The sequence below is a fragment of the Lynx rufus genome, unplaced genomic scaffold, assembly GCF_022079265.1.
Source record: "Lynx rufus isolate CCGP_SWC_20201006 ecotype Redwood Valley unplaced genomic scaffold, mLynRuf1.p SCAF_24, whole genome shotgun sequence".
Classification (NCBI taxonomy): Eukaryota; Metazoa; Chordata; class Mammalia; order Carnivora; family Felidae; genus Lynx; species Lynx rufus.
Genome location: NW_025814839.1, coordinates 11,012,140 through 11,021,218, shown reverse-complemented (window position 1 = coordinate 11,021,218; position 9,079 = coordinate 11,012,140). Strand labels below are relative to the sequence as shown.

The following is a 9,079-nucleotide window of genomic DNA, read 5'->3' as shown; positions in this document are numbered from 1 at the left end:
CCTATGCCTAGTGCCTTTTCTTGGTGAGGAAGATCCTGTCTGAGGTAGCAATTTAGTGCCAGAAAAGAGACCAAGCCCTCTGCGGATTCATGGAGACCATAGTATGAGAGTAACTCAGTGATGTTCCCCTACTTGAGGCAAAAAGCTCCCGGAACAGATGGGATCCCTGCGTGAGCTTGGCTCTTTTCTCAGCAGTTGGTGAGGAAAAGCAGGGAGAGCAGTGCTGTTGGGCCCTGCATGGATCAGGCCCTGCCTTAGTTTTGCTGTAGATTCCCTGAAGGGCATCCTCACATGGGGTCTGTGGGTGGCCTCACACTCATTTACAGATAAGGGAAGGGGTTCAGAGAGAACTGACGTGCACAACACAATTCTCTGAGTGAGCCCAGAGGTAGGATGTGAACCCAGGGCTTGCCTCTGCCTTGATTCCTCCTTTGACCAGATGTAGCCCCCACCGCCGCAGGACTTGCTGGCTGGGGCGGAGTGGGGTGGGAACCTTCCCAGCAGAAGTTGGTGGACTTACAGTTGAGGATGGGTCTCTAGTGCCCTCCGGTGGTCATATCCATACTTGCATGCTTCCTTCCTGGTCTGAGCCAGAATTCCAGTCCTGGGCCCTAGGAGCTTCCTGGATAGCTTTGTTCCCCTAGCTGCTTCGGAATTTACCTGTTCTCTCCAATGCGTTTCCAAAAAGCAGCATGTTGAATTCTAGTTGGAATCTTGATTGACCATTTCACAGAGATCTCAAGTAGAAATTACCTTCAACTGTTACCCAAAGGTAATGGTGGTTTATTCCTCCAGACCATGCTGGATTTATTTATAGAAATGTATATGGTTCACTTTACTGTAATTTGCTTTCTCACTGATTTGCTTTTTCACTCAACTGTACTTTGTGAGTATTTTCCCGTGTCAATAAATATAGATCTGCATCATTTTTAATGGCTTCATGATATTCCATTATATTGATGTACTACAATTAGAGATGATATTTATATCATCAGAGCCAGGATGTCCTTGGAAAGGTACCATATGAGTATGTATATACACGGAAAAGTATAGGTTAGGGAGAAACAGCCTCAGGGTTTGGAGGGGACTGTATAGCATTATGAGGCCCATGGGCTTTGAACTTGCTCCTAGATTTCAGTTCCAAAGCCATTGGGGTTGTTGGGTTTTTGGTTTTGTTTTTTTTTTTGGTGTTTTTTTTTTTCTAAATATTTATTTATTTTTGAGAGAGAGGGAGTATGTGCACATGAGGGGGAAGGGGCAGAAAGGGACAGGATCTGAAGCAGGCTCCCTGTTGACAGCAGCAAGCCAGATGTGGGGCTCGAACTTGTGAACCTGGAGATCATGACCTGAGGCCAAGTTGGATGCTAACCCTACTGAGCCATCCAGGCGCCCCGCCCCACACCCCAAGCCATTGTTTACTGGTTGAAGGACTTGGGCAAGTTGTTTAACCTCTGTGAATTTTCTCACCAATAAATGGAATTACTAATAGTGTACCTCCTCAGGGAATTGTTGCAAAGATTCACAGCAGTAATGTGCACAAAGTACTTAGCCCAATGCTGAGCATGCAGTAATACATTGTCATTAGAAAGGGAGCTTGGCAGTAATTGACTCCAACAGTCCTCTAAACAGCTGGTTATCAGAGGCACTAGGAAACTTTGAAACAAAAATACAGAAATTTGTAACTTGGCCATGTGAAAAGGGTGAAGATAGAAACATGCTTCTGCCCTAGGATCTAAGCTCAATCATTACAAAAACAAAAAAAAAAACAAAAAAAAACAACACAAAAAAACTATGGATATAGCACAAGTGTTCAAATAAGTGTTGAGGGCATCAGGGTGGCTAAGTCGGCTGAGTGTCCAACTCCTGATATCGGCTCAGGTCATGATCCCAGGGTCATGGGATGGAGCCCAGCATGGGGCTGTGTGCTGAGGCTGGAGCCTGGTTAAGATTCTCTTTCTCACCCTCTGTCCCTCCCCTGCGTGCGCGCCCTCTCTCTCTTTCTCAAAATAAATAAATAAGCATTCAAATAAGTGTTGAATGAATGTATAATAAAATAAACTAGTATTTAGCGATTTCCTCCTACATTCCAGGGATTGTTGTTAAGATATGTGTTACATATCTCATTTAATCCTCATAGCAACACTTTCTAGAATGTAGATACTTGATTATTCCCATTACAGCTAAGGAAAGGGAAACAGGGTCAGTAAGGTGAAATCACTTCTTAAGATGACATAGTTAGCAAGTGGTAAGGGTAAGAAGGGTAAGGGTAAGGGTAAGTGACGAAGGGTATGGGTCCAGGTCTTCTGACTGCAAAATTTGCATTCATTCATTCATTCAACAAATATTTATTATATGCTTGCTATGTGCCAGACATAAGATAAACGTCTCTGCTTTGTGGGGCCTGCATTCTTGTGGGGAGAGACAGACAACTAACAACGTAGTAAGTTACATACTGTGTTATAAAGTCTAAGTGCTAAAAAACAAAACAAAAAGCAAACAAAAGGTGTAAGTGCTACCAAAAAAAAAAAAAAATAGAACAGAGTAAGGAAGGAGTGGGGGTGGTGGTAGTGGATTTTGGGGGTAATTTTAAATAGGGTGATCAGCGTAGGCCTCCTTGAGTGCACGATATCTGAGCCAAGACTTGGAGTTGTTACTTCTGTGGATACCAGTAAGGAGCCTTCTAAGAAGAGGGACTAGCTACTACTGCAAGACCATAAAGTGGGAGCATGCTCTGGAAAAATAGGGAAGAGCATTATCTGGTGGAAGCGAATGAGTCAGTAGGAAAATAAATTATAGGAGGGTAGGTCCAGAGCAGATCATGCAGGACCTTGTAGGGAGTTTTAAGTTTTAGGCTTTTACTCTGAGGGAAATGGGAAGGCTTTGAGGAGTTTTGAGCAGATGAGAAATGATCTAACTTAAGTTTTAAAAGATTCCTCTGTTTTGGTAGGGAGAAGAAGAAACTGTAGACAAGAGACTATGCTGTTTCTAAAGCATATGCAATTATTTCTTAGCTCCACATCGTACTGTTTAATTTGCGATTTGGCTAGGTGGCAGGAAAAAACTTGAACGCTCAGTTTGCAAGCTCTAGTTCCCACACACAAGCAGCTCCAGCCCAGCAGAGGGCAGCCGCTTTGACAGAGCGCCCCCGGACACCCGGCAGCGCCTTTCTTAACCACTTTATTTAAAGAAGGCTTTTCTTTGGCTGGAGTGGCAGCAATATCGCCCAATGCCGATCTACACTAGTTGTGCGTCACCAGACGGGCGGCGGCACCAGCCAATAGCCGGGGACGTTGTTCGCGTCTTCTGATTGGCCGCTTCATTCACATATAAAAGGTGTGCGCCGGCGCACGCCCCTCCTCTTTCCAGGCGTCCTCGTGAGAGGTTCGTATGGGTCCTGGGGTAGTGTTGGGCACCGGCGGCGGGAAGGAAGGATGGGGGGTGTTTGTGGGATCCTGGTAGGGGACAGGGTCCGGGCCTGTCCGGGCTGGGGCCTTGGAGGTGGCTTGCGCTCCCCGAGGGGTGGCGACGGTGATGGCGGCGGCAGCCCCAGCTCGGGCTGGCGGGCGCTCACGCGTGGCCTGCCCTGCGTAGGCCTTATGTTTGGAGTCCGGCAAGGCCATGGGGATGGGTGTCGGGGAGGAGGGTTGCCTGAGCTCCTCTCTTTCCTCAGTGACATCGTCTTTAAACCCTGCGTGGCAATCCCTGACGCACCGCCGTGATGCCCAGGGAAGACAGGGCGACCTGGAAGTCCAACTACTTCCTTAAGATCATCGTAAGTGCGGGGTGGGTCGCGATCGCGCATTATGCTGCTTGGGCCTTGGGCACCAATAGGGACGATCAGCTGTCATGTGCTGAGCACTTCCTTGGTGCCAGCTACTAAATGACCATTTTAGGAAAGTCTCATTTAATTTCCACAGTTTGTGGAGATCTACCCGCCCTCCCCCCCCCCCCCCCCCTTTTTCAGATAAACGGGTTCAGGCAGGTTAATTGGCTCCTAAGATGACAATTCATATTCTGGTCTGTCTGGCTTACAAATAGCACTCATCGTGGTTTTGCGCTTCTGCCTCCATTTTGTAACGAATGAGGCAATGAATAACTCATTATAAAGTGGCAACTTGTTGCATATTTAGGTGTTAGTCAAGATACCAAACATCTTGCAGGTGCATTCTATTGGGTGCTCTTGAGGTGGGTCTTCCCAGAAACCCAGACCATGCTGTTGTGCATTAGGCTGCCTTGTGGAGCTTAATCTAGTCTCCCCTGTTAATCTTGTAAGTTTTCAGACATACAGAGAACTTAAAAGAATTGTCTAGGAATCACACGTCTACAACCTAGATTATGCAAGTGACGTTTTGTTGTATTTGTTTTGTCTTGTTTAAAATGCTGCAAGCCTAGTCTTATTTGGAATGTTTTTTTTTTCTGTTGATGCAGCCATTTAATGGATAGAAACATGCCTCATAACTGGGGGAAAATTAAAAATGAATGCTACAATAAAATTTGGGGATTGAATGTAGAGACCTTATCTTCACTGTACATATTCAGGGTACAGATTGACAAATCTGTCAGTTTTACAACTCAGGTGGCTCCTGGTGGAAGAAATTGTCCCAGTTTCTGAATCGTTTCGAAAGCATAGAAGGAATGAAGGGAGATGGAAGTCAGTGATTGTGGGATTTGGTTTCTCTTGCTGTTTTTCCTCTTTTCCTCCTGCTAAACATCGTTCGTTTCTGGCTTGTTTTCATAGCAACTTTTGGACGATTATCCAAAATGCTTCATTGTGGGAGCAGACAACGTAGGTTCCAAGCAGATGCAGCAGATCCGCATGTCCCTCCGCGGGAAGGCTGTCGTGCTGATGGGCAAGAACACCATGATGCGCAAGGCCATCCGAGGGCATCTGGAGAACAACCCAGCTCTGGAGAAGTCAGTTAATTCATTTGGGCATCTTTGTCTTCCCTTCTCGGTGCCCTTCTCCTTTTCCCTGGAGAAGGATGGTGCTGAAAGGTGATGGTTTTCTGTAAACTTCTCTTTGCAGACTGTTGCCTCATATCCGGGGGAATGTGGGCTTTGTGTTCACCAAGGAGGACCTCACTGAGATCAGGGACATGCTGCTGGCTAATAAGGTAAGGGGAGAATTGGGTTGGCTAAAGAGATCTTGTCGTTAATTTTGGCTCCTTGAAAGCAAAATTGACCGTACTCAACTTGTATTTGTGGAGAGAAGACTTCTCATTACTGTTTTCGTTCAGGTGCCAGCTGCTGCTCGTGCTGGTGCCATAGCCCCATGTGAAGTCACTGTGCCAGCCCAGAACACTGGTCTGGGGCCCGAGAAGACTTCCTTCTTCCAGGCTTTAGGCATCACCACTAAGATCTCCAGGGGCACCATTGAAATCCTGGTGAGTGGGCTTGGCTTGCTAGTGCAAGTAAGTGGGGGCTTGGTTGCTGTGGACCTGCTGGTTGTCTAGGTGTTAACTGCTAATCCTACCTTGTTCTTCAGAGTGATGTGCAGCTGATTAAGACTGGAGACAAAGTGGGAGCCAGCGAAGCCACACTGTTGAACATGCTGAACATCTCCCCCTTCTCCTTTGGGCTGATCATCCAGCAGGTGTTTGACAATGGCAGCATCTACAACCCTGAAGTGCTTGACATCACAGAGGAGACCCTGCATTCTCGCTTCCTGGAGGTACATACTGTCCATGTCAGGTCCTTGGTACATTAATGGTTGAGAGCTTCAGCTGCAGTCTGAAGCTACTTGTCATACTGGCTATGTAGCTGCAACTGGCTGTGTAACCAGAGACAGATACTTTGTTTACTTCAGTTTCCTCGTCTGTAGACCAGCAATAATAATACAAGGTTATCGAAGGATTCGGTGAATTAATGAGTATAAAGCCATCTAACAGCACTGGTCGCAGAGTGAGGACCATAATTCTAGAGTCTGCAGTAAGTCATGAGATTTTGCATAGAGTCATGAGTCAAAGGAGAAATGAGAAAAATGAGGACAGTGTAATACACGTGTTGCTAGAATCCTGTTTGGGAAGGACTGACTTTTTGTGGAAACGTCTTGCTTAGTTTTTGCCATTAAAATATTTTTTTAATTGATGAATAAGGTGAAAGGAAGATGGAATTCCTTTTTTTTTTTGTTTTTTGGACAAATGAAAAATTGGAATTATATATACCATTAACTGTTTGCTTGGAGATCTCACTAGTGGATGAAATTAAGGTGGAATTGGCTCAACATTTTTTTGTAACAGTTGAATGCTTATCTTAACTGTTCAGATTTTCACAGAATGGTGACTTTTTTTTTTCTAAGTTTTTTTTTTTCAACGTTTATTTATTTTTTTGGGACAGAGAGAGACAGAGCATGAACGGGGGAGGGGCAGAGAGAGAGGGAGACACAGAATCGGAAACAGGCTCCAGGCTCTGAGCCATCAGCCCAGAGCCCGACGCGGGGCTCGAACTCACGGACCGCGAGATCGTGACCTGGCTGAAGTCGGACGCCCAACCGACTGCGCCACCCAGGCGCCCCAGAATGGTGACTTTTTAAGTAAATGCCTTCATTATGGTATAGGAAATACTCATGTTGGGAATAGGGGTAAAAGCATTTGTAAATGACTGGATCTGAATTGCCCTGCCAGAAGCATTTAGTACGAGGTGAAGTGTCTGTGTGAAGCGAAGATGCTGACTTAGCAAATTTTGTCTGCTGTTGAACTTTGCTTGGACCTCATGGTCTTGTCTATAAGATATCTCCCTTGATATGTAGTTTTTCTCTCCCTCCATAGGGTGTTCGCAATGTTGCCAGTGTATGTCTGCAGATAGGTTACCCGACTGTTGCATCAGTGCCCCATTCTATCATCAATGGATATAAGCGGGTCCTGGCTTTGTCTGTGGAGACTGATTATACCTTCCCACTTGCTGAAAAGGTAAAAACCCACTAGGACCACAGGGGGCCTAATGGAGGATAAATGGACGACAGTCTGCTGAGTTGTGCTTTAATTGTATTTTAGAAAGCAGATACTTTTTTTTTTTTTTTTGAGAGAGAGGGCGTACGTGAGCAAAGGGCAGAGAGAGGGAGAGAATCTCATGAGGGGCAGAGAGGGAGAAATGGGGCTCACCTGAAGCAGGGCTTGAGTTCACTCAGTGTGGGGCTCGAATTCACAAAACATGACCTAAGCCGAGGTCAGATGCTTAACTGAATGAGCACCCAGGCACCCCCAAAGCAGATACATTTTTTTTAAGAGTATACTTAAGAAGTTGGGGGGGCAGCGGAGGTGTATCCTTGACTTTAGAGACCCAAAGAAGGGCTAGTTAGTTGAGGGCTAAGGGCTGGGCCTAGCCAAGCTGTCTTGCTTGATCACTTCCAGGGAAGGTTTCCGTGGCTTAGAAGTTACTGGCCATTTAACTAGAACTGAGGGGTTGTGGGTAATAGGGATTGTGGATGACCATTTTGATCATGAACTTTTCCCCTTGCTTCAGGTCAAGGCCTTCTTGGCTGATCCATCTGCATTTGTGGCTGCTGCCCCCGTGGCTGCTGCCACCACTGCTGCACCTGCTGCTGCTGCAGCCCCAGCCAAGGTTGAAGCAAAGGAAGAGTCGGAGGAATCAGATGAGGATATGGGATTTGGTCTCTTTGACTAATCACCAAAAGCAACCAATTCAGCCAGCTTTATTTGTGAAACAAGGAAATAAAGGCTTACTTCTCTTAAAATTTGTCTCTGGACTCTTCCATTTTGTGCATTTTGAGGTTCACAGTGCTGTATGCTAGAAACTAGAGCCATGGTAAATAGTAGAGCTTTATTTGAGGGTGGTGACATTTTGTTTTTTTTAATTTACATCCAAATTAGTGTATAGTGCAACAATGATTTCAGGAGTAGATTCCTTGATGCCCCTTACCCATTTAGCCCATTCCCCCCTCCCACACCCCTTCCAGTAACCCTCTGTTTGGTTTCCATATTTATGAGTCTCATATTTTGTCCCCCTCCCTGTTTTTATATTATTTTTGTTTCCCTTTCCTTATGTTCATCTGTTTTGTCTCTTAAAGTCTTCCTATGAGTGAAGTCATATGATATTTGTCTTTCTCTAATTTCACTTAGCATAATACCATCCAGTTCCATCCATGTAGTTGCAAATGGCAAGATTTCATTCTTTTGATTGCTGAATAATACTCCACTGTATATATATATATATATATATATATATATATATATATATATACCACATCTTCTTTATCCATTCATCCATTGATGGACACTTGGGCTCCTTCCATACTTTGGCTATTGTTGATAGTGCTGCTGTAAACGTTGGGGTGCACGTGTCCCTTCAAAACAGCACACCTGTATCCATTGGATAAATACCTAGTAGTGCGATTGCTGGGTCGTAGGGTAGTTCTATTTTTAGTTTTTTGAGGAACCTCCATACTGTTTTCCAGAGTGGCTGCACCAGCTTGCATTCCCAATTTTATTTTTTATTTTAATAGTTTATTTTGAGAGAGATCATGAACAGAGGGGGCAGAGAATCCCAAGTCCTGACATGGGGCCCAAAGTCCTGAACTGTGAGATCATGGCCTGAGCTGAAGTCAGACACTTAACTAAGTCACCCAAGTGCCCCAGGGTTTTATTTTACTTTTTATTTTTTAAGAATGCTTATTTTTGAGGAAGAGAGCACGAATGGGGTAAGGGCAGAGAGGGAGACACAATTCAAAGCAAGCTCCAGGCTCAGCTGTCAGCAGAGAGCCCCATGTGAGGCTCGAACTCCTGAACTGAGAGATCATGACCTGAACTCAAGTCAGACACTCAAGTGACTGAGCCATTCAGGTGCCCCTCCAAGATTTTATTAAGTAATCTTTACACCCAGCTTGGGTCTCAAAAGTCACAACTTGAGATCAGGAGTCTTAGCGCTCCACCAACAGGGCCAGCCAAGCACCCCTAATTGTATTTTTATTATACCAGAATCATTTCCATGCCCATCTGGCCACTAGCCTGGGTGCCTCTAAGATAACTTTCGGTAGGTGTAGTGTCCGTTGAGATACTGGCAGTGTTTTTCTTTCTTTTTTCTTTAAAAAAAAAGAAAAAAATTTTTTTATGTTTATTTTCGA

General features: G+C 45.1%; 1 protein-coding gene across 1 annotated transcript; it reads left to right on the top strand.

The window, feature by feature from the left end:
* Positions 1-3,349: 3,349 nt before the first annotated feature.
* RPLP0 (ribosomal protein lateral stalk subunit P0) lies at positions 3,350-7,693 on the top strand. Its single transcript, XM_047088365.1, has 8 exons — positions 3,350-3,381; positions 3,671-3,772; positions 4,739-4,914; positions 5,027-5,114; positions 5,238-5,384; positions 5,486-5,671; positions 6,768-6,908; positions 7,462-7,693. Exons 2-8 carry the CDS (start codon positions 3,719-3,721, stop codon positions 7,621-7,623), a joined length of 954 nt encoding a protein of 317 aa, XP_046944321.1. The 5' UTR covers positions 3,350-3,381; positions 3,671-3,718; the 3' UTR covers positions 7,624-7,693.
* The last annotated feature ends 1,386 nt before the right edge of the window (positions 7,694-9,079 follow it).

Coding starts and splice junctions, on each gene's coding strand:
- RPLP0 (XM_047088365.1), top strand. CDS start 3,719: ATGCCCAGGGAAGACAGGGCGACCTGGAAGTCCAACTACTTCCTTAAG. Junction 4,915..5,026: donor AACAACCCAGCTCTGGAGAA/GTCAGTTAATTC, acceptor TTCTCTTTGCAG/ACTGTTGCCTCATATCCGGG. Junction 5,672..6,767: donor TGCATTCTCGCTTCCTGGAG/GTACATACTGTC, acceptor CTCCCTCCATAG/GGTGTTCGCAATGTTGCCAG.